The 25,488-nt window shown below is 43.3% G+C and overlaps 1 protein-coding gene across 3 annotated transcripts; it reads right to left on the bottom strand.

The window, feature by feature from the left end:
• Nucleotides 1–1,857: 1,857 nt before the first annotated feature.
• LOC134398759 (acetylserotonin O-methyltransferase-like) lies at nucleotides 1,858–23,955 on the bottom strand. 3 transcript variants are annotated; one of them, XM_063126246.1, is made up of 10 exons: nucleotides 23,876–23,955; nucleotides 19,615–19,832; nucleotides 19,100–19,326; nucleotides 15,217–15,388; nucleotides 12,542–12,671; nucleotides 10,370–10,438; nucleotides 9,684–9,802; nucleotides 7,949–8,089; nucleotides 6,053–6,175; nucleotides 1,858–2,126 (listed from the first exon to the last, which is right to left on the bottom strand). In XM_063126246.1, exons 3-10 carry the CDS (start codon nucleotides 19,154–19,156, stop codon nucleotides 1,918–1,920), a joined length of 1,020 nt encoding a protein of 339 aa, XP_062982316.1. In that variant the 5' UTR covers nucleotides 19,157–19,326; nucleotides 19,615–19,832; nucleotides 23,876–23,955; the 3' UTR covers nucleotides 1,858–1,917. The 3 variants fall into 3 exon arrangements, with proteins under 3 accessions (XP_062982316.1, XP_062982317.1, XP_062982318.1); XM_063126247.1 differs by lacking the exon at nucleotides 19,615–19,832; XM_063126248.1 differs by lacking the exon at nucleotides 19,615–19,832 and having other exon boundaries at nucleotides 23,858–23,941.
• Nucleotides 23,956–25,488: the final 1,533 nt, after the last annotated feature.

A 25,488-nucleotide genomic window follows, 5' to 3' on the forward strand; every position in this document is an offset into this window, starting at 1 on the left:
AAAGTTAAAGTATCTGAATTCAATCACACTTAAATCATCCCAACATGCTTTAGGAACGAAAGGAGGAATGAATTGAGACAACTGTATGAAAGTGTGTGTGTGTGTGTACAGGATGAGCCAAATTGACTTTAACACAATGAACCACTTCTCTGTATATAAGGAGAGGTGAGAAAATAGCACCTGGTGGCACCCCTAAATAACCCCAAGATTTTAAATATCACAAGGCAGCTTAGGCTGAATGGGGAGTTCAGAGGCTAGGACATTATTTCATAAATGTAAACATTCCTTGTCAGTCAATCTAGAAGAATGAGCTGAAAAGAAACAGGATGGTGTAGTGTTTAGAGCAGAGTATTCCAAACTGTGTGTCGTGACACATTAGTGTGTCGGCTGCAGTGTGTAGGTGTGTCACGTGAACGTAACGAGAAACCTGTGAGTCTGTGTGAAATAAGCAATACCAACTTGCATGCATTTTTACGCAGCAAAGGTGCCAATTAGTATAGTGCACTACCTTTATCGTTGGTGCGCTCCTGCACACATGGCCCCTTTAAGATATAAAACAAAATGGCCAACGCGACGGGGCTTTCCTTTACCCCGTCGCATTGACGTGTGGATAGGAGCGACAGCCCGTGCTCCTTCTAGCGCGGACTGGCCCTTCCACACGCCCAGATTTTAAGGTAGGTCTAGCAAGGCCCTTAGACAGCTTTTGGATTCGCATTTCAAAAATGCATCCAAACATAGGTAAAAAAGCATTAAAAATTCTTCTGCAGTTGTCTACTATTTGTGAAGTATCCTTTTCAACGATGACAAACTTAAAGACACTGAAACGTGCAAGTTTAAAAATGCTTGATGACGAAATGCTAGTGTCTTATCTAATATTCCACCAAATATTCAAAAGCTGTGTTCATCCCATCAACCTCATACATCTCATTAAAATGGTAAGTAGTTATTGGTGTTATTCAATTTTTAAAAAAATTCTTGCACATATTTACATATTGTTACTCATAAATGACAACAATCTTGGAAATTGTTGTCATTTATGTTGTTATTATCTTACAAATCATATATTTTTAAAAATATAAATGAAAGGTTTTCATGAGATATGTTGTGTCCCCATACATTTCGCTATTACAATTTATGTATGTGTCTGTATCTCTTATAAGGGTTTGGTTTAACCTCCGGTGTGCTAGTAAAACTGAATTACTGTGTCGCGAAATGATGCATGTCTAAAAAGTATGTCACCAACATGAAAAGTTTGGAAAGCTTTGGTTTAGAGTGTCAAAGTCAGAGTAGGGAAACTCAGGCCTTAGCTAGATAGGGCTTTATCCTGGGGTGAACCCTGAAATCGTCCCTGTGCATCCACATGACACACAGGGGATCTCGGGATCAGGGATATAGCCCTACACTTTGGGCCTGCTTTTTCGGCTGAGCCCGAGATCACGGAACATGTGGCCTGTTGCCACGGTTTGATTACTCACGCGGAGCCAGGAGCTGTGCCCATCGGGGGTAGGGTGGGGGAGCAGGAATTTAAATTGTTTTTTAAAAAAGATTTACCTTTTGCACACGAGCGTTCGTGTGCTCCGGTCACTTTTAAAAAAATGGTGGGTGCGATGCCTCTCCTCCTGAGGTCGTCACGCCTCATGTGTAAACAGAGGAGAGATCTCGCAATAATCACATCACAGGATCTTCCCTCCTCCGTCGCATGATAAGAGGTAGGTCTAGGGTTAGCTTCAAATCCCCACTCAGCCTAAGCTACCACACAGCCTTGTTGCCAGGACAAAATGTGTGTGACTGTCTATGCTATTCAGAGGACCTTAAAGGAAAAATGGGATACACATGTAAGCAATCATCAATCAAAGTTTTATTATTCTAGATTCCTCTAAGCATTGAAGTCTGCCCAACCCTGAAGAAGGGGCAACATTATTTTCTTCCTAAAATAGTATCATAGATGCTTCCTTTCTTTGCTTGAATGTCCTTGAAGCCAGCGGCACTGAGGAGCCCATTGAACTCTGATGCGGTCCGTACTTTTCCTTCAGTAAAAACCATTAGCAGCATGGACTGTAGGTGGACTTCTGAAGGGCCAGTTTTATCTTCATTGAGAATTGGTTCCGAGATTAACACTCCACCACCTGTTTCAAAAGACATGTCATTGATTTAGCAAAGAGAAGGTATCATTACTTAATAATAATAATAATAATAATAATAATGAATGTATTTATTTCTTACTCGCCTCTCCCTCTGGATCGAGGAGGGGAACAACATCAAATACAAAAATACTATAAAATACATGAAACTTATTAAAAACATATAAAAACTAATACATTATTAAAATAACAGCCAGACATCTTAAAATTTGACTGGGTAATCCTGCCGGAAGAGATCAGTCTTTATAGCTTTTTTAAATTCAGAAAGACTGTTAAGTTGGCAAATCTCTCCTGGCAGGCCATTCAAGTCTGGGAGCAGCAGAAGAGAAGGTCCTCTGGGTATTATTATTATTATTATTATTAATAATAATAATAATAATAATTTATAAAGCGCCATCAATTTTCATGGCGCTGTACAGAATAAAACAAAACAAGACAATCTGCTATATGGCTTACAATCTAAAATCACCGTAACAGACAGGGAAGGGAGGGGGGAAAGCAATAGGGGTAGGGGACATTAAAACTAAATATAGACTAGTAAGACCATGCTACGGTTAAAAAGCTTTTGAGAAAAGAAATGTTTTCAAGTGAGATTTAAAAACAGAAATTGACATCGTGGTCCGCAAATGCTCTGGAAGAGAATTCCAGGCATAGGGGGGCAGCGAGCGAGAATGGGCGAAGACGAGTGAGAGATGTGGAAACTCTTGGGCAGGTAAGAGACATGGTGTTATTGGAGCGGAGGGCACGGGCAGGGCGATGAAGTGAAATAAGGGACGAAAAGTAAGGAGGAGCCAGATCATGACAGGCTTTAAAAGTAAGTAAGTAAGAAGAAGCTTGTATTGGATTCTACAAGAGATAAGAAGCCAGTGGAGGGATTTTAAAAGTGGGGTGACATGATCAAAATGATGAGCCAAGAAAATAATCCTAGCCGCCAAATGATGAATGGAGACCAGTGGAGACAAATGAGAAGAAGGAACACCGGTCAACAAAAGATTACAATAATCCAGGAGAGAAATAACCAAAGCATGAACAAGGGTCTTGGCAGAAGAGACCAATAGGAACGGTCGAATTCTAGTGATGTTGTACAAGAAAATGGATGTCAACCTAGTTTTCGCTGACTGAAGTAAATTCTTCCCAGAAGACCTAAGTGTGCGGGGCAGGTTGTATGGGAGAAGGTGAGGGAACTGACTTGTGGGGTGTAACGCCACAGGCACTCCTGGCCATCACATCTCTCTAGGCTGTCATTTGGAGCAACATTTTAACAGCACTTGAAGAGTACAACTTAATTATCCAAATATATTTCAAGTTAAAGGACATGCAGTTTAACCTAAGTGGTACTGAGATATAAGGACAGTCCGTGTTACAAGCAGAGTAGTTTTGCACGGTAATTATGGACCAAATCCCACTAACGTTTGCTGCTTATATCTTCTCCCCCAGCGGCCTTCCACTTTGGATACCAGCAGTCTGTTCACCGGAGAAGTGTAAACGATGAACCAGAATGGAACTGCTCTATTTTCACCGTGCAATTGCAGAAATGGTCACAGTGAAAGAAGTTTGGACACAGACGCTGTTGCAGCAGCTTGAATAGGGTGACCATATGGAAAGGAGGACAGGTAAAGCTGCAGGAGCTAAACTAGAGTGATCAGATACAAAAGTGGCCAGGGCTCCTGCAGCTTTAACTGTTGTGATGAAGTGGGAATTTCACCAGGTGCTGCATGAATACAAATGGCACCTGCTGAAATTCCCTTTTCTATACAACTGTTAAAGATACAGGAGCCCGGTCCTCCTTTCCATATGGTCACCCTAAGGTTGCAGCCCTTGAGCTCCTCACCCTCCTCACCCTCAACTCCCATCAAGAATCCAGGGAGTTGTAGTCCATAACATCTGGAGGGCACCAGGTTGGGGAAGGCAGTCCTAGCTTATCAGTACTTTCCTGGCTTTTAGAAATGGTGTGAAGACACATCTTTTTAATTTCACCTTTTAAATAATGTCATTTTAACATTCTTGTTTTTGTATACATTAAGGTTTTTTGTTTTAGATTGTTGTACCCTGCCTTGATTGCTTTTTAGCAAATAAAGCAGTATAAAAGTTAATAATAAATAGATAGATAACTGCCTCTTTCTATCAGAGAAAAAGGCACATGTTTTTGGGTGAAGAAAAACATAGGAGTACCCGACTATGGTTTTGCTGAACACCTCCTTGTGGGAGAAATTGAGAAATGTTGTACCCAGTGCATAAGTAATGTCTGAATGATAATAATAAAAAAGCAAGACATGTGGTCCTGAATACTCCCTTCTACTTCTCTCCCTTTCTGCAGAGGTTGCGCCGGAGCTCAGCTCTAGAATGGATTTGGAAAGAATCCATGATAGTGGATTTCAAATGTAGCTGAGTAACCACAGAAAGTCCACATATGTCATGAAATGGGAAACAGGCCTTCCAGATCAGCATGAAACTATGGTTTTTTCCAGCTTCCTTCTAGACAAGTCTTTTATTATGCAATCACTCTGCCTCATTCATGGAACTTTACAAGCGGACTATATGACAACGTCCTCCATGGTAACCCCCTCTCTTGTTCTCCCACTGCTGCTTCTGTTTTTTCCTCTTACCAAAAAAAAAATGGTTAAGGAATGAAAGATAGAATAGCTGCATAATTACTTTTGATTGGTAGCATTAGGATTAAGTGTGAAAGCATACCAGAAGAACTATTACACTGTTCTGAAAGAGTTTAGGGATGTCACACGCACTACCCATCGCCCCATACTCTTTACGGCCGCAATAAGTAAGTAATTTCTGGAGCCTCCATTGTTGCGCACAGTTGGGGCTCCGGATGAGGGCAGAAGAGTTCGTGATGATGTAGGACACATGCTAAGTCTCAAAAGAAGCTCCCCTGGTGCCACAAACAGGGGCAGGTGGTGGGACGAACTTCCGATTGATTGGATGTAGGTGAGTCTGTCCATCCCGAATTTGATGCCAATACACAATCAAGCCTTTGACAGACCTGTTAACGTATAATGCTAACCCATGGTTTATTTAACCCAGGGTTTGTCTGGCAGACAATTGAACAAACCATGTTTTGTTTTCCTAATCGTTTCCCTCTCCCTTCCTGTATCCCAAATGCGTTTGCCATGCTATGGTGCAGGCATGTAGAGCAGATTTCTTTTTTAATTCAGCCTGCTTTTTACTGACCTGGTTTACATAAAATGCTAACCCATGGTTTATTTAATACAGAATTTATTACCCTAAACGGGATATGTCTGGCAGACATTCGAAAAAACTATGGTTTGTTTTCTCAATCCCTGGGCTGTTTGTTTCCTTCACCCTTCACCCACTCCCTTCCTGTATCCCAAATGTTTTTGCAGCGCTATAGTGCAGGCATGTAGAACAGCTTGTTTTAAAAATCTCTCTTGCCTGCTGCTTCTTTAGCCTGGTCTAACAGCCTATGAACAACCTATGATTCAGGGTTCTCAAGTACCAATAACCCATCGTATAAATAACACAGAATTAGCAATGCAACAACAAAACATGTGTTCTCTTTCTGGGCTGATCATGATTGACAAATCATGTTTTATACAAGCACCTGCATTAACCCATTCTATGGGTTAACATTATGTATGAACCAGGCTATTGAATCTGTGTTGCTGTGTTTTGTTAATCTTTTTAACTGATATGAGCTCTTCCCTTTTTCTTTTTCTTACTTTATTGGTTACTAATGTTTTAATGGTATGAGTTTATTATGGTTTATAACAGTTATTTGTATTATACCTACTTTGGATTATTTATAATGAAAAGTGGGTAATAAATCTTATAAAGAAGTACATAAATAATATCTAGATCCTTGAGGCTCTCATGAAGAAATTAAAAGGTAAGGCCAAGGTTGCAAATTGCAGCTTCTGCGTTAAAAGTACACCTACCAGGTCTGCAGGCCTTGTGCAGTTTGGTTAGCAGTTGCGCACACGTCTCATCATCCCAGTCATACAGTACCCTACTCAAAATATATAGGTCAGCTTCAGGAACTGGATCTTTAAAAAAATCCCCTGTAATAAAATATATTGAGATCCATTTTAATTAAGCATATGGTCTTACCAAATTAATAATTAGTTATACCGATAATCACCAATTATAATAAGTTATGCACTACTGTACAAGGACCTATTAGGTCCTTCTTTTGTTATCTACTGTATGTATGGCCATCTTGCTTGTTCAGGCAAGCATTATATAAGCCTGTGTAGGCCTTGTTCCACATAACACTAATCCATGGTTTATTTAACCCATGCTTTGTTTCTTTAGCCAGAGTTTGTCCGGCAGACAATCAAACAAACCATGGCTTCTTTTCTCACTTTCTGGCTTGTTTGTTTCCCTAATTGTTTGCTCCCTCCCTGTATCCCAGAAGCCTTTCAAGCACTGTATTGGTGGCGTGTAGAGGAGCTTCCCCTCCCCCCGCCACTATTTTCGCCCAATGCCTCTGCAGCCTGACAGATCTACTCATAAACAACCCATGTCTCTGGGTTCACATGTAATCACAATACATGGTTTAAATAACACAGAGCTCACAACCCCACAACTGACCGTGAACTGATTCACATGTAACCCCTTGAATTGGTGGGGCAACATGGGAACTAGCTAGCGTGCTGCCTCCTGCCCACTTGACACTTCAACTTTGCATTCCACTTTTCTGGAATGTTAGTCGGGACATCCAAACCCGGCACTCTAGGTTGTTGAAGGTTAATCAACCCAGAATTTGAACCCAACAACAAACCATGGTTCAAACTCTGGTTCAAATGTCACGATTGTAAAGGTAGAGCAAGGGCACAAACAACTTTTCCCTGCTCTTTCACCACCACCACCTTCCCAGAGGCCCTTAATTGGGGAACCTCTATGGTAGGGCACCAGTACTCTGGCTCTATATCACTGGATTTAGCATGGAACCCACAAAGCAAGACATTAACAGCTCACAGTATTGTGATAGAAGACTTTATTAAGACTAAGGGCAGGGTATATATGGGAAGAATAACTACAACCATCTAATAAGCATGCATAGCATAAAACCCAGTAATCCGTTAAAAAATAAGAAACCTAACTAAAACTACTTACTCCTAAGTAGGGCCTTGCCATTGACACCTCCATGCCTCTCGAGAAGGAACAAGACAAACGCCCTTGGGGAGGGGCCCACCTATATACCTTTTTCTCCTTATTCCAAATTCGCCTCCCTCCTCCCCTTGGCGTCAAACGGGTGCTTGCTTTCACACCTGCCAGCTGCATTATCCTTCCTCCTGCCAATCGTGATAGTTTACGACCTTGGTGGAGGTAACGACCCCCCCTTCCTGGCACCAAGGTCTTGCTATCTTGTCCTTCTCCCCCTTCCAGATGGCCCGCTGAAGCCCTGTTCCCTTTAAAACTTCATGCATAAAAATATTGTGTTAAAACTACCCTCTTCCCACTACTTCACCTATTCTATCCTCCACCCAGCACAGTCTATCTGCTCTCCTTCACAACGACTAACAACTGGGTTTGAACATCATGCCTAACCACCCAGGAATTATGTGTTCCTGTGTTGTTTAGCAAAGTGGAAGTAGTGAGCAGGTGAGAAGCAGCACTCTCACTTGCAATTGGCCCCAATAACCCATGATTTAAACAGTCCATGGGTTGCCATTACATGGGAACTGGGCACATACATTCTCTTTCTGAGTTCTTTGTGGTTAGCACGGCTGGGTATGCTCATCACACCAACCCAGAATTCAACAACCCATACCATAGGTTAGCATTATGTTTGAACCTAGCCATAGAATTTGAGAACAAATTGTATTTACCTTCCTTGAAAGCAATCCGGCATTCTTCTGAGGACACAAAACGCTTCTTTGCTCTTTCTACTACTTCAGGTAGGTCTAAGATTGTCACAGTAGATTTGGGATACAAGGAAATGCATTCCTTAGCCAATGTACCACCAGCTCCTTAAAGAGAGAATAAAATGCAAACAGAGAATTTGAGGGGAAATTCATATGCTATGAATTTTACACTTCTTCAAAACATTCCTGTGTAAAATTTCAGGGTAGTGCATCAGATTGGTGGTTCTCCATTAATTTCATAGGCAGGGCAAAATGAAGTATTTACCACTTAGTATCTCTGACAATTTGTTAGTCCAGAATGTGAATTTCCAATTATAAGGGGATAAAAGAGCAAGGTTGTGCTAGCAAAACATAGGCCTTAGCTAGACCTAAGTTTTATCCCGGGATCGTCCCGGTGTCATCCCTGTTCATGTAATTGACACACAGGATATCCCGGGAGCAGGCAGGGACGACCCCGGGACGATCCCAGGATAAACCTTAGGTCTAGCTAAGGCCATAGTGAACCCATACTATCCACTTTAGAAGGAGCCAAAAAAAGAATGTATTCTAAGCTAAAGGCATAGGGGAGTGTGCTGAATAGGAGTGGTGAGGACAGATTAATAGTTTCTGGCTTTTTGTTAAAAATTTCAACTGCTGTAAAGCAAGAGGACTCTAGTTGCCTCCATTATTTCTAAGAGCAATTTCCCCCTATGTGTTTGCATATGATTGGACTAAATTGAGCCACAGTGGTTAAGAAATTTGAGCTAAACATTATGGCTTAGTGTGTCATGTGAACTATATGACTTAGTATGTCGTGTGAATCATGCCTAACCATGGTGGCTACATAACCATGGTTTAAACATGTCCACTAACCATTTGCTGCAAAAGGGTTAGTGGCCTTACCATGGTTTAGTGTGTTGTCTGAACAGGCCAGCATCCTCTTACAGCCAGTGCTTAAAGCAGATTGAGATGTCAACGCGCTTCTTTTCAGGCTGCTTACAACTCCATACAAAATTATCTAAACCAGATTGGAGCATTCATCCTGCCAGCCTTTTCCAACCTGCTGCCCTCCAGATATGTTGGGCTGCACTTGCATCAGTCCCAGCCAGATTTTGCATTTTGTAATATTTACATTTATTTGTAAATGTACAGGTTGAGTACAGGTGGAGGTACAGCATAAAATATTCCCACAGACTGTTTAGTCTCAGTTTAGTCTCACCTCTAAACTGCAGTCTTTTCACACACAGAGAACTTGACAATGTCATCTCCAAACAAGGAAGGGGATGGGTGGGGAAAGAGGGACTAGCCCCTTTCTCCAACATAGCTCTCCCTTTCCAGAACAGTCACTGGCCATTTTCTAGTCATTGTAAGCCATCCAGAATAGTAATCAGTAAACCTCACAGCACAGGAGATACCCCAGACTAGACTTGGGCAGGATCTACACTACTGCTTTACAACGTCTTATAACCGCAGTGTCAACTGTCAGGGCCCAGGACACACTCCATATACAGTTTTCAAACCATTTTCAAAGTGTTTTATCCTGCTTGGTGTAGATCTAGCCCTGTTTTTGACCACTTAACCAGTCCTACTTTGACAATCACAGAGAATCACAGGGCTGGAAGGAAACCTTCAAGGTTATCCAGCCCAACCCTAAATCCATGTAACAAGATAATCTCAAAGTCCAAGTAGAAGAAGACACCTTAGAATGTGTGGCACTTACCTCCCACATCACAAACGAGTGGGAAATTAGAAAGATCAAATGCAGACATCACTTCTCTACCATGCAGACTCCAAGCATCATCCATGGCAGTACTGAATCTTTGCGAGTCTTCCTCTGATCTAGAAATTCAAAATGACATTTGCAATAGGGTGGATACAAATCAGTGACTTAAAAACAACACAATTTTTCAAAATTACTTTGGATTTTCTTAAAAAAAAATTAAAAAAAAAAACCACCATAAATAAAATACCAAATTCCTGCATAACTTCATAATTTAGTTACAGCTTAATGCACATCATAAACATGCTAAACCTACACTTATAGCCTCAAAAAATTGAAGTTACCTGCCAATCAAACGTGGGCATTCTTTTCAGTTTTTCATCTCATGAAAATGGCTTTATTCAAACTAACTGCTGTTACTTTTTGAAAGTTCTGGGCCTTCATTTTCTCTAACAAAAATAATATGTACAAAGAAACAGAGCTGGTTTGCATTTTAATCATGATTTAAATCACCTTGATTTAAATCAATCCACCCTGATTGGCAGGTAGGAAGCAGAGAGATGATGTCCGCAAACGGTGTCTGACTTACACCTGGCCCTACAAAACATACCCCAAAAATCCAGCACAAAATCCAGTTGCTCTGCTCACTAAAAAAAATAAAAAATACAGAAAAATACTATTTTTACCTGGAAAGGATATCAAATATATGGTTTGACGAAATGCCATGTATTAATTCACTCTGGTTTTTTCCTTCCCTGAAACAGAACATTTGTTTTAAATGCATGAAAATTAGGCAGCAAAAGTGACAAATTCAATGTCAACTCTTTTCTGTCCCCCCACCACCACACTATATTAATATACTTTCCCTAAAGTTAGATGTATTGTTTTCAAAATTCACTCTCAAATCACCGGTTCTCAGGTAGGAGGGGGTAAAACGTTTTTTTTTAATCCAAGGGCAGACTTTCAATCAGGGACTGTGCATTCCAGCAGTGGTTGAGGGTGAAAGTGAACCAGGGAGGGGGCAAAATGTCATTATTACCTACTTTAAGTAAATAGTGGAGACTGCAAGATGTGGCCTCCAAGCACAGTTCAAGGCATGTCTACTCAGAAGTAAATCCCATTGGCCACACAGAAAGTCAAACCAAAAATAAAAGTCAGCCCCTCACAGAGAAGTAACCCGCCATGCAGCTTATATACCCATAGCTCAAAGAGAAAATACCAAGGTTAATTCATGACCCAGGCTAGATCTACACTACTGCTTTACAGTGGTATTGAAGTGCACTGATAACTGTTTGGCCCATTACGCATTCCATATGCTGCATGCACAGTGTTATTTCCTGCTTTTCATTCCACATTATCGAAAACACCACAACAAATGTTACCAGGTGTCCAACGAGGTGCTAATGTGCAATAGGGATATAGGGTTACCATGATGGGATCGTTATGATACAACACAAGGTGTAGATTTGACCCTAGCGGAAGCACCAGCTGAACACGATTCTATAAAACTGCATTGGAGCTCCGGAGATTAACAAAGAGCCCCAACGCAGCAACAACGAAGGCAATAGAAACCTCTAGACCACACCGAAGTGCTCAGGAAAGGCAGAGGGCTTTCCAGGAAGGTTGTCTGAGGTCAAGAGAAGCTGAAATAAATGGGCAAACCACAGATTGCAACCCAGAAACCAGTTCAAGGTAGTAACAACAACAACAAGAGATTGAAGTTCAGATGAAAAAGTGGCCTACAAAGTACAACCTGCCAAGATCTCCAGTCTAAAGAACTTGGCAGGTCATGCTGGGGAGCCTTATGGGCCCTTTTTCTACAGTCAAACCAATTCACCTTGAAATCAAAGACACTTGCAGTGCAATTCTATACAGAATGTAAGTTTCTCTAAGTTGTACAACTATTAGTTGTTATGCTTTATTATGTTCTACCACGTAATAAAGTAGTCTGTTCTTCTTGGTGGATATGTCATAGCCAAAGTAGTGGGGATGGGGAAGGCCCAATTCACCCGAGCAGCCATTGTTTAAAAATCCTTTTTCTCTGAGCAATTTCCCCCCACAAAATAGATTACTTAATTTGCATTGCAGCACTTATCCATTGAAGTGTGATTGCCTGATTACATGAAATGTCAAAAAACGTAGGACAGTATATAACTGTGTCATTCCACTAGCACAAATGACACTGCTCTAGCAGAAGCTGTTTCCCTAACTATGAGCAAGAGGAAAATCCACCTGAAATTGCATTTGCACAAGTGTGGTTGTGCATTATGCTTGGGCAACTACTTTTGTACTCGTAACCAGTTGCCCAACCAAACATTGTGGAAATGATGGTGAATGGAAAGTTCCCAGCTATTTTAAAAAAATGACATAATTAGAGATCTTAACCCTTTTGTTTCAACATAATTGTGGAAATTCTTCAATTTTAAATATATTGTGGGAACTGCCCACATTTTTTTTCTTATGGGATGGCATAGCAATGTCATAAATAAATGAGTGAGAGAGAGAGAGAGAGAGAGAGAGAGATGCATGTTTCAGCACTAATTAAAAGACTGATTAAAAATGGGGTGATGACCACTAGAATGTTTGTAGTGGAGGTGTGTCCTTTGCTATAAATTCACTGTCCAGTACATCACCACACTCATCAAAACTATGTCTCTAGTAAAGCCTGAAGAGTAGCACTAATCCACACCTGCAGAGACTGTGGTACTATTCTGTTCCTTCCCCCCAAAAGTGGAACTACTGAGGGAACACAGGAGAACAATGATTTGATGAGTGAACAAACTAGTTGCTTCCAGGAAATACAGCCTACCAGCCTCAGCATCATGACACAGTTTAATGCAGTAGTTTCTACTCCCTACCTCACAGCATTAAGAAGGTAAGGCATATTCGGATAGAAGTATTCAGAGCTCAACTTCATGAAATGATACTGAGAGTTCGGGCTTGATTTAGCAAGGCACAAATTAGCCAGGTCTGTGTTTCCGTAAAGTCCTTAAAATGAAGAGGACAAAAGATGATGCTGTAAAACCCATAAACCAGCAATTCTTTGCAAAGGAGAAAAGCATAATATTAAGTAATTATTATTGTGTTCCATTTATGTATGTCATATTTTCTAAAACTGGAGCTCAGAAGCGTCTTCTATCAAGATAATGTCAATTTCTTTTAGAGTTTCTCTACTGCATGCTTTTATTCTGCAGCTTTACCAGGAGCTTCTGATTCTGGATTCTTTGCGGGATCAAGATCAGCTTTTTTTCACATGCTTCCCATTGATTTTTTGTGGGTTTTTCCTTAGTCTGCAAGTTCTATGTTTCATTAAACAGCCACTAGATGGCAATCGCACACTTACACACAGCAATATTGCCCTTTCCAGATTTAATCCTACATTTTCCCATTTAATGAAAAAGACATGATATTGATCACAAAGGACAGGAGAGGCCCTGGAGGCTGATGATGTAATGTAAAGGACCTGCAAACTTCTATGAGTGACCGATCACAAGCACCCAATAAAATCCTTACATAGAGAAGCTCTTAGTCTCTGTGTTTTCTGTCTTGCTATCCAAATATAACTCTCTGCACATTTGCCATGTTTACTTGCTTCCTCCTCCCTCAATTGGGGAATGGCAGCTCAAGCCTAGACATGCTTACTCAGAAGTAAGTTCCACCTGAAGTAAGCCTGCGTGGGGCTTACTTCCTAGTAGGGGTGTACAGAGCGGGTCTTCTGCACCCCGAAATTTGGGGCAGAGCTCCGTTGAGGTGATTCTCTGCCCTAATTTTGGAATGGCTCCCCTTACTCCATCCCATTGGATTAGAGAACTGGTTGTTTTCAGATAGCCACTCTAGTCAATGGAAATTAATCAAATGCTTGCAGTTCCCTCATTTTTAAAGATAAAGAGATGAAACTTGGCACACTGATAGCTCTTAAGTAGGGATTTAGGTATACAAAGTTGGAAGCAGATCCCTTTGTGCCTTGATTTTTAAGGATTTTTTTTATTTTTCTCAAACCATTTCCACCACCCCCTTAAACACACACACACACACACACACACACACACACACACACACACACACGTGTACACATTAATTCTCCCCTGCATATTTATGGAGGGAGTAGTTATCCTTTACTTTGCTGATGCAGAGCTCCACTGTTGCTGGTGGAAGTTTCTACTCCAGGCTTTTCCAACCTGGTGCCCTCCAGATTTATTGAATGGAGCCCCTACCCTGCACTGGAAGCCCAGCCAGCCAATAGCAGTAATAGTTTAACTGATATAAAGAGCCTGACTGACTCAGGTGTAGAAGCTTGCTCACTCATGGTGCCAGCCCAGCAGCCCTTTGGATGACTTCTATGAGTCCGATCAGAAATGCACAACCAAAGAGCCCTGCACTCCTCCTCCCACCATGGCCAGAGCCAGCAGCCAGTTATTTATTTATTTATTTATTTACATTTATATACCGCCCCATAGCCGAAGCTCTCTGGGCGGTTTACAAAAGTTAAAAATAGTAAACGTTAAAAATATACAAATGTTAAACCATCAAAAACATAAAAACAACAGTATCCATTTAAAAACAACAGTTCGGGGGGCGGGGCTGTTAAAAACAAACTTAGCATTGTTAAATGCTGTTAAATGCCTGGGAGAAGAGAAAAGTCTTGACATGGCACCTGAAAGATAACAGGGTTGGCGCCAGGCTTCCACAGTCGGGGGATCACCACCGAAAAGGCCCTCTCCCTTCTTGCCATCCTCCGAGCATCCCTCGGAGTAGGCACTCGGAGGAGGACCTTAGATGTTGAGCGCAGTGTACGGGTAGGCTCATGTTGGGAGAGGTGTTCCATCAGGTATTGTGGTCCCAAGCCATGTAGGGCTTTATAGGTTAAAACCAGCACCTTGAATTGGGCTCGGAAACATATAAACAGCCAATGCAAGCAGGCCAGAATCGGTGTTATGTGTTCAAACTGCCTTGTTCCAGTCTGTTAGTGTTTCCCACTCCCCCGAACACTGCAATTGGAGGAGCACATGGTCACAGACAGTGCTTTGGCAATTCCTAATTGGTTAGCCACAGATGTCAATATCAATTATCAAAAATACCCAACCCCAAGTTCCTCATTGGGGCACACCACACGCACACACTAAATGATTGAATAATTTCAGAGGCATTAGAAGCTCCGATTGGGCACACCTCCACTTTGAAATTATTCGATGGGTTTGGAAGCGCCCAGTCTCCACTCTCGAAGATCAAATGCTCCATGGATGTTCGCAGGTACCAGATCTTTCTGGTGCAGAGCGCACACCCCTACTCCTAAGCATAGGGATAGAGAATGTGTGCCATGGTTGTAGGACTGCAATGATGCTGGCTAGGCCTGATGGGAGTTGCACTACATCCAGAGGATCCCACTTTCCCCACCCTGTCCCTATTAAGCATGTTTGGGCATGGATGAACTCTGGTAGAAAACATGGATAAAGGCTTTCATCTTTAGCTACTAAGTCAGAACTTTAAAACAACTTGACTTGCTTCCTCCTTCCAACGCGATTGCCTTGATTACCTTCGTTCTCCTTCCTCTCCACTCTCAGGAACTTGAACCCCACGCAAGCATCCAGTAGCTTCTCCATTCCAGTGGGGCTGGTGCCCAGACGTTCAGCAATAGTTTTTGCATTTAAGAGTTTTGCTGATTTCAGCAGATCAAATACTCCTAACTCAGTGGCAGTAAACATTATCTGTAAACAGAGGCAGAAAAATACAAAAAAGCAGAGTTCACATAATCAACACTCATGAAGATTACTTATTTATTTTATATATCTATCCATCAGCAAATATTCTCTGGGTGGCATAGAACAGTAGAGTAGGAAGGGGCGTATAAGGTCATTGAGTCCAACCCCCTACTCAATCCAGGAATCCACATTAATGCATACGTGACAGATGGCTGTCCAGCTGCATCTTGAATGCTTTTAGTGTGGGAGAGCCCATGACCTCCCTAGGTTATTGGTTCCGTTATTGTACTGCTTTAACAGTCAGGATGTTTTTCCTAATATCCAGATGGAATCTGGCTTCCTGTAACTTGAGCCCATTATTCCGTGTCCTGCACTCTGGGATGATTGAGAAGAGATCCTGGCCCTCCTCTGCGTGACAGGTTCATAGCTTGGGGGTTCTCCTAGAACTATCGCTGCCACTTGAGGCCCAGGTGGCCTTGGTGGAACGGAGTGCATTCTACCAGCTTTGATTGATGCCCCCATCTGGACAGGGATAACCTGGGTTCAGTTGTCTATGCTCTGGTAAACTCCAAGTTAGATTACTGCAATGCACTCTACATGCAGCTGCCTTTGAAGATGGTTCAGAAGCTGCAGCTTGTGCAAAATGCAGCGGCCAGATTGGTAACAAGGACCAGAAGGTTCAAGCATATAAGACCAACTCTGGCCCGCTTGCATTGGCTGCTTGTACGTTTCCGAGCCCAATTCAAGGTGTTGGTTTTAACCTATAAAGTCTTACATGGTTTGGGACCACAATACCTGACGGAATGCCTCTTCCAACATGAACCTACCCATATACTACGATCAACATCTAAAGCCTTCCTCCATGTGCCTACTCCGAGGGAAGCTCGGAGGGCAGCAACAAGGGAGAGGGCCTTTTCTGTGGTGGCCCCCAATTATGGAATGATCTCCCGATGAAGCCCTGGTGCCAACATTGTTTTCTTTTCAGCATCAATGTTCCTTTTCTCCCAGGCATTCAACAGTATATGTTGAGTTTTAATTGGATTGGCTGAGTGTTTTGAAAAAATGTTTTAAATGTTAACTGTTTTTTTATGTTTTTATGTTTTTAAATTTTGTATATTGATTTTTAATTTTCAGTTTTTTTAATCCAATCTTTGTAATCTTTGTAAACTGCCCAGAGAGCTTCAGCTATGGGACGGTATATAAATGTAATAAATAAAAATAAATAAATAAAACCTTTCAAGTCCTTGAAGAGTGCTATCATGTCTCTCCTCAGTCTTCTCTTCTCCAGGGCAGGATCTATACTACTGCTTTAAAGCGCTTTAGAACAGTTTTGACAACTGTTGGGGCCCAGGACACACTGCATATACAGTTGTCAAAACTGTTATAAAGCGCTTTAAAGCAGTAGTGTAGTTCCGGCCCAGTTTTTTCAGTCTCTCCTCATAGGGCTTTGTTTACAGACCCCTAATCATCTGTGTTGCCCTCCTCTGAACCCCCTCCAGCTTGTCTGCATCCTTCTTGAAGTGTGGTATCCAAAACTGGATGCAGTACTTAAGACAAGGCCTAATCAGTGCCGAATAGACATCTCCTTTAAACATGCTGTCTCCCTTTATATTTTATGTGTTCCCTTTTGTTCCAATAGTCCTTCCCCAAATTTCAGCCTGCAAAGGAAGAATTACAGGGCCATTAATAGAAATATAGCTTCCAAATTGTGCTAGGTACTGGTTCCAAATATGTCCATTATAAAGCAGCAAGAATAATCTAGATGAAATGTCATTTTTATGAAAGCTTTTATATTGCACAATTTGAAATACTTACTTTATTTGCAGTCTGCTTTATTTCCTATGACAATTGGTGTCAGAACAGAAATAAACAAACATTCAAAACACACAAAAATTAACAAGGGAAGAAAATGTTAAACGAACAAGCATGTCCAGAAAAGACAGAAATTTTTGATTCCACACATCCATTAACAAACTAAAACTCTGAAAGTCCTTGAAAGTTTTCATATTTGCAGGCATTACCCATGGATAGGGTTGTCTGTCATGGGGAAATCTATTTTGGGGCCCAAAAGATATCCAAGATGTACCCAGCTCAGCTTGCATTTGTGGGACAAGCCGCTGAACAGTTCCTGAAAACTGGGGGCCATCTTCACGACACCAGGTTGGCACCACCTCCCTCTGAACCCCCGTGTTTTATTATTATTATTATTATTATTATTATTATTATTATTATTATTATTTATTTATATAGCACCATCAATGTACATGGTGCTGTACAGAGTAAAACAGTAAATAGCAAGACCCTGCCGCATAGGCTTACATTCTAATTTCCCTCTTCTGGGGTGGCATCAGGTAATCCTAACACCAAAGAGGGAGCATGGGGTTTCTGGGCAGCCATCCGGGTACCGCAGCAAACCCCGCCCTCTTCCTGGTGGAAGGCGACCAATCACCTCTTGTCTTCCACCAGGCACCACCCCCAGATTGACAACAGATGGCGGAAATGCCATATTGACATCCCTTTGATTGAAAAAGTAAAGGTAAATCCCTGACCTGCAGCTTCGTGGAAAACCACGGCGGTGGCTGCAAAGCTGTGCCTGCATCATCTAACTGATGCAGCGCAGTTCCGCAGCCACTGTGGGACTGTCCCCACATACAGTTCGCCTCCTGGGTTTGGGCGGGAGGGCAAATGGTGACACTGAACAGCATTGGCAAGGGTACCACTAACATGGAGAGCATGAGTGGTTTGTACACAGAGGCGGGTTTAACAGTAGGAGTCCCAAGAAAGTGAGAAGGAGCCATTTGTTCACAGTGGTGGGATCGCTCCGCATGCACACAGTGGTGGCCAGTGGCAGCAGGAGTCCCCACTGCTGCTGCCACCACCACCACATTGCGCAAATGCTTCTTCCCCTCCCAGGACCAAGAGAGGGAGAAGAAACCATTTGAGTAGAGCAGTGTTGCTGTGCACGAATCTCTCCTTCTCTTCCTGGGGCATGGGAGTAGAAAGAAAAAATGAAACACAGCATGATCCCCGAGGTGGAGAAGCCATTTGCACACCGTGGCAGGGTCACACTGTGTGAGTCTCTCCTTCTCATCCCAGGAAGAGAGAGACTCGAGCATAGCAACTCCACCACTGTGTAAACAATGGAGAATGACAGAGGAGTACCGCTCACCTTCCTGCTTCCAGTGCCACCACCTGCTGCTGCTGCTGCTGCCTCCGCCACCATGCACAAAGTCCTCACGCTCTCTTTGCTGATACTGGCAAGGAGAGCACGAGGGCTTTGTGCATGGTGATGGAGGCCGGCAGCAGCGGCCGGAGTTCCCACCACCCACTGCTGCCCACACTGCCACCACCATGGACAAGTGGTTCTGGTCCGACATCCACCAGCTGGTCCAACTACCCTGCACCGAGTTGGGCCATATGGAGGATTTTCTGCCTTTGCACAGCAACACGACAGCAGGGCTTGGAGGATGAGAAGGGAATGGCGCTCCCCTCTCATGCTCCATTTTGCGCAGAGTGGGGTGCTGTGCATGAGTCTCTCTTTCTCCTCCCTTTCATCCTCCTTCCCCTGCTGCTACATAGCCATGTGAAGGTGGAAAATCCGCCAGCTGGCTCGACTCAGTGTGGGCCCTGTTGGGCCAATTGGCAGACTTTGGAATCCAGTGAGGGGGTTGAGCCAGCAAAAATGGATTCCCCACCATCCCTACCCACAGACTTCACCTGTGAAATGATGAATCCATGCTGGTGTTGAAATACGGTTTTAACAATAGAGTTCATTCTTCTTCAGTGCTGTGCCAGACACGCTGGGGCCTTCGACAGTTGAATCGCTTGTTTTTGCTTGAGGTGAAACAGACTCTTCAATGCCACCACAAAGGCCTCTCTGCAATTTCACTTCTGAAAAAGCTCCAGAGCAATCCAGAATGTTCCCTTCTAAAATGAAATTATATCTGAAAAGGGGGAAAGAGAAAAGTTCTGGCTTGTTGGTTTCAGGAAAACGTGCAATAGTGACATTATAGTATAGAACGAGCAAAGAAAATAATAACTGGAAGTCCTCAAACTGGGAAGATGGGAAAGGATGGTACTAAGGGAGAAAATGAACAATTTGTAGTTTGCCAAAGAGGGGAAATGGGACAGCAGAGTTACTGGGAATAAGAGAAACCAGAAATCTTGACAGAGTGAGAGAGATGTTGGGGAACAGAGATTTGGGGAGAATGGAAGGACACAAGACTACTTACTGTGCCAGGTGGCAGGGAAAGAAATCAAACAACCCAATGGCAGGCTTTGTTCCATTCAGCTTTTACTTCACCTTTTATACTGGTGTTTGAGGAAGAACCCTTTTTAATAGGGTTGGAGTTTGTCCATAAGCCAATCTACATGTGTAATTTAATACGGAGGGAAAGATCTTCAGGTTTGTTCAGGACACACGACATCATGGCTACCCTGCTGCTTCCTCCTGTAAAAAGTGCATTTTCTGAAAGTCGTTTTAGTGTGGATTTTATCTTAAATGCAGCTCCTGTGCATTTCATCTGCCGTGTGCCCCATTCACTCCAATTAAATCCTGCATGCTGGGCGTGCCTAGGGAAGTGTCTAATAATAATATAATAATAATATATTTATTTATTTATTTATTTGTTACCTGCCTCTCCCTCTGGATCGAGGCGGGGTACAACACAAATAAAAACACTATAAAATACATGAAACTAATTCAAATGTTTAAAACCAGTGCATCATTAAAAGCAGCACACCATTAAAAAAAAGCATCTTAAAATTCAGCTGGGTAGGCCTGATGGAAGAGATCAGTCTTTATGGCTTTCTTAAATTCTGGAAGACTTTTAAGTTGATGAATCTCTCCCGGCAAGCCATTCCACAAACTGAGAGCGGCAGAAGAAAAGTTCCTCTGGGTAATAGTTGTCAGCCTTGTTTTTGTTGGCTGGAGTAAATTCTTCCCAAGAGGACCTGAGTGTGTGGGGTGGATTGTATGGGAGAAGGTGATCCCGCAGGTAGCCTGGACCCAAACCATGTAGGGCTTTAGAGGTGATAACCAACACTTTATACTTTCCCTGGAAACTAATTGGCAGCCAGTGAAGGGATTTTAAAACTGGTGCGATGTGGTCAACCCTAGGTGTACCGGTGACCAACCTGGCTGCCATATTTTGAATTAGTTGAAGTTTTCGGATTAGGCACAAAGGTAGCCCTATGTAGAGCGCATTGCAGAAGTCGAGCCTCAAAGTTACCAGCGCGTGCACAACTGTCTTTAGGTCTTCTAACTCTAGGAAGGGGCACAGTTGGCGTATCAGCCGAAGCTGATAATAGGCACTCCTGGCCGTTGCATCTCTCTGGGCTGTCATTTGGAGCGATGGATCTAGAAGCACCCCCAAGCTGGGAATGTAGTCTTTCAGGGGGAGTGTAACCCCATCCAGAACTGGTTGACATACCTCCAAACCCAGGTTATGACCTTTGACAGCAAGCACTTCTGTCTTGTCTGGATTCAGCTTCAGTTTGTTATTCCTCATCCAGCCCATTACCGCCTCTAAGCATTCATTCAGAGGAGACACACTATCCTTAGTTGATGCTTTTGTTGAAGGCATAGAATAATATATTTGGGTAATATATTACTGATAGCACCCTGCCCCATGCCTCCGGATGATCTCTCCCAGCGGTTTCATGTAAATATTAAATAGCATTGGGGAAAGGATGGCACCTTGTGGTACACCACATGGCAAGTCCTTCTTTGAGGAGCAGCTATCCCCAAGCATCACCATCTGGAACCTGCCTGAGAAATAGGACCGGAACCACTGAAGCACAGTGCCCCGGATTCCCAATCCCCTTAGGTGATCCAGAAGGATACCATGGTCGATGGCATCGAAAGCCACTGAGAGGTCCAAAAGTACTAGCAGGGACACACTCCCCCTGTCAATACTCAGGCGTAGATCTACGCCTGGTCGGGAGACAGGAGGTGGGAGAATAGCCCTTTGTGTGCAGAGGTGAGAACATGCCGAAGAGGTGCTATTAGGTGCCATTCTGCCTCCTCCTGCCCTCCTCATTGCTTTCGTGAGCAGCCTGCCCCCCACCTCTGTAGCATTTATTCCTATTGAGAAAATGGGAGTCTGCCACCCCACCCCACACAGGGCTGCTTTCCCATTAGGGGCTTGACTCATCCCAATGGTGCATGAGAGAGTAGAAGTGTGGGGTTAAACTATGGGGGCTTAATTCAGTGCTTCCAAACTTCCCTGAGCAGGGAACAAGCCCAAAATCTGCTCAGTAGCGTCTATGTCTTCGATGACATTCAGTGCAAGTGGCAGGACTCAGGGATGTCGCGACCCCTCGAAACGGCTAATTATGCATAGTATTGCACCCTTGGTGACTGAAAATATAGGACGGTTTTTGAGTGTAGGGGTAATGAGTATTTGTGTGGTTTTGATTTAGCTAATGCCCCTCCTGAACTGTGTTTTTAGATTCTATGGCAAGAATGGATGGCTGAATTATATGATTTTATTCTTTTGAACAGCTTTTGTTTGTTTTTGTTGTTTTGCTAGAACTAATCTTATAGTTATGATTCTCCTGTCAACAGAAAGGATTCCACCCCCACCCACCCCAAAAAGGGGCTGCTCGCTATGGACTCATCTCAGCATAATTCAGGTACCACTGTGTAGATGCCACCAGAAGAATAACATTTCACACAACTGGGGGTGGGTGAGTGTCTACATGAGAACAGAATGAGAATTGCATTGGGCTATGATCCAGATTTTAATGAAATCGACTTTCATCCATCAGCAGCACATGAAGCAAGAAAAGTGGAGTAAGCAGTATCTTAAAAAAAATGCTTTTTAATGGTTAGAGTGCAGTTGAAATCTCCTTACTTTGGGATCACACACACAATCACTTCCTTAACTTTGGGACACAATACACAATTGAAATATTTCAATCCCTCTTTTCTGTCCATCAAAGATATTCAAAGCACCTTCCAAAATTAATGTACAAATAAAACCACAACCACACCACTACCACCCAAAACTGATAAGGTTGTGTTTAACCTTGTCCGTAGGTGATGCATATGGTGAGTGCTGGCTTGCTCTGTTTGATGCTTAATTCATCATGCTTAATGACATGGCCAGGGCCCACCCCATGAGCTCACCAGCGGCTTGCTCACTAGCCTCTCTCAGGTTGTAAACTGCAGTTTTGGCCACTTCTGCTATATAAGTAAATATACAAGTAGGGCTGTGTTCTGCTTCTCTTCGGTTCGGAGAAGCAGGAGCGAGGTGGCCTGATTCGTCTCCGGAAAAGGTGGAGGCAAAGAGAGTCGGGGGGGAGCTGCGGATCGAGGCGAAGAATATTGCCTCAATCCGGAGCTCTGGACGCAGGTAAGTGGTGGGGGAGGGACTCATCTGGCACCGGCACCGCAGTCCTTGCGGCACCAGCGATGGAACCAGGTAAGGGGGCAGGGAGGCTTACCTGCATCCGTTGCAGGCTTCAATTGAGGCCCCAGTTGAAGCCAGAATTGAAGGCTGAGTCCTCATCCGGCTTCAAGCCGGGGCCTCAATTGAAGCCCGCGATGGACACAGGTAAGGGGCCGGGGGGTTGGCCTACCTGGTGCCACCATCCATGCGGCAGCGGCAGAGCCGGGTAAGAGGGGAGGGGGGAGGGAGGCTTACTTGCATCCGTCGCGGGCTTCAATTGAGGCCCCAGTTGAAGACAGAAGTGAAAGCTGAGGCCTCTTCTGGCTTCAAGCCGGGGCCTCAATTGAAGCCCACAACAACGGACACAGGTAAGGGGGTGGTGGCTTACCTGGTGCCGCCAGCGGCGGCACCATCCATGCGGTGTATGGTGGCAAAGCCAGATCTCGCTCCGCGGAGCAGGGGAGCAGCGGAGCAGCACAAAGAGGATCGGGCCTGATCAAGATTTTCTGGATCAGGCCACGAAGAGGATTGGGGGGTCCGTTCATAGCCCTATATACAAGGTTTGCAGGCGTTGTGCAGTTTGGTTAGCAGCTGCACACACTTTTTTTATCAACCTAGGGGGTGTCTTCACAGTGCCAGGTTGGAGCTGCATCCTTTGAAGCCCCCACACTTTCCCTCCCCAGGGATGGTGTCGGGTAATCCCCACACCAAGAAGGGAGCACAAGGTTTTTGGGTGGCCATCTGGGGATTAGAGCCACCCCTGCCCCCTTCCAGGTGAAAAGCGACCAATCACAGATCGCCTTTCAGCAAGGAACTGCTTGGCCTTGCCTCCACTGAGACTCTGGAGCAAGGCAAGGGCTGTCTTGATGCCATCTTGCGTGTCCTCGCCTCACTCCGGAGAAAAATGTTGACTTACACTCAGGGTAAGTCAACACGGTGTAACATCCTGGCTGTTTTGCCAAATGCAAAAGAGTTCTTTTAGGATGCAGAAGCAATAGCAACACAAGTGGGTAGAAGTCTAAAGATTTATTAACTAGCAAGCTAAAGATTACAGCTAAACATACAAGGTGAATAAACAAACCTGAGCAAGATTTTTTACCTCCCGTTCTGTTGTTGGTAGCCCCAGGAAGAAAACTCCAGTCGGCTGATTACGCAGCACCTCCACAGTCTCAATCTGCGCTGCAGCTCAGAACAAGTGGGACTTTGGAAGGATTTTTATACTTGATTTCTCCTGGAACTACGTGGTGTTTTTCACAGCACCATAGCTGAGGTGATGGCCGAAACCTCAGTATCATGCTGGTCATCTCTAAGATAAGCTAAATTACATGGACAGCAGGCAACGTAATAAATCAAGAGACCCTCCCGCATTCCAAAGTCATGCCATCCAGAGTTGCAACCTGACCTTGAGAAACAGAATATCAAGCCAAGTAGTTTGAAGGCTTTTAACCCTTTGAGATACCTGATTATGAAGATTCAGTCATGAAAGAAGCAGTTGTAGCATGTCACATCTATCTCCTCTATATTACAATAGTCTTCCAGTAGATTTCCTCTCCACTCACCCCTTGACATGTGCAATGTCTTCTTCATGCTCTATCCTAGTCTCTTTGCCAAACAATAGATTGCACATTGGCTTACAGTTGCTTAACCTTAACATATAAGATACATAATAATAAAAAATAATACAGTAATCAAAAGGTTACATACAATAGAGTAATCTTATGTCATTTACAATCAATGCAAGGCATATGCAAGAAATATTATAGGGTGACCCTAGGAGAAGGAGGACAGGACTTCTGTATCTTTAACAGTTGTGTAGAGAAGGGAATTTCAGCAGGTGTCATTTGTATGCATGCAGCACCTGGTGAAATTCCCTCCTCATCACAACAGTTAAAGCTGCAGGAGCCCTGCCCTCTTTCGTATCTGGACATGGTAGGCATACAAATGACACCTACTGAAATTCCCTTTTCTATACAACCGTTAAAGATACAGGAGCCTGGTCCTCATTTTCATATGGTCACCCTAAAATACTAGGCTAATTTCAGGATAAAGGTATCGCTTTTTCTTTTTTTTTTCTTTTTTCTTTTTTCAGTCTTCTTCCAATGCTGCTCACTATAGGCAGAATATTTGCTTCATAGTCACTTGCAGATCAATGCATGCACCAGAATTAGAAAGCCTATTTCTTCCACTCAGTGCTCATAAGAAACAGTAAGAAGCACAGTTAATATCTGCTTTGCACTTAATAACATCTCATTATAACTATCACATTACAGAGTCTTGCTTTGCTCCTAACAGCTTATTTACAGGCAACCATCCAACATCTGGCTGTGGGTTGGGTTAGGGTTATTTTAGAGGCCTGCCCCAATATAACTTTTCCATTCCACACCATCTGCAGGGACATGTGTTGGCATTACTCCCTTCATCTCAATTTGTCAACATTAAGACAGATTGGTGAAGTGGCATTGGCCATAAGAACCTAGTAAATGGCTCCTGGTCCTTTACTAAGAACGTCCGCTATCTGATCAGGCTTATCTGGATAGGCTTCATCCCACCAGCCTTACATTGTGCCCCTGCAGCGAATTCTATGCAATGGACTCAAATTGCAATGTGAAGTCCTTCCTATCAATTAAAGATGTGTTGGATCATAAGAAGCGTCTTCGTAGTGTTTGGGCCACAACAATTGTCTGGCTACAGAGCTGTGCAGCAAGAGTGGTC

Source organism: Elgaria multicarinata, chromosome 5 (assembly GCF_023053635.1).
Source record: "Elgaria multicarinata webbii isolate HBS135686 ecotype San Diego chromosome 5, rElgMul1.1.pri, whole genome shotgun sequence".
NCBI classification, from domain to species: Eukaryota; Metazoa; Chordata; class Lepidosauria; order Squamata; family Anguidae; genus Elgaria; species Elgaria multicarinata.

What these genes read in the sequence shown, in the direction of transcription:
- LOC134398759 (XM_063126247.1), bottom strand. Translation starts at nt 19,156, where the DNA reads ATGAACTCTATTGTTAAAACCGTATTTCAACACCAGCATGGATTCATC. An exon ending in TACCTTCTTAATGCTGTGAG is followed by an intron (nt 10,439 to 12,541) that starts GTAGGGAGTAGA and finishes GTTCTGTTTCAG; the next exon opens with GGAAGGAAAAAACCAGAGTG. An exon ending in ATATTTGATATCCTTTCCAG is followed by an intron (nt 9,803 to 10,369) that starts GTAAAAATAGTA and finishes TTGAATTTCTAG; the next exon opens with ATCAGAGGAAGACTCGCAAA.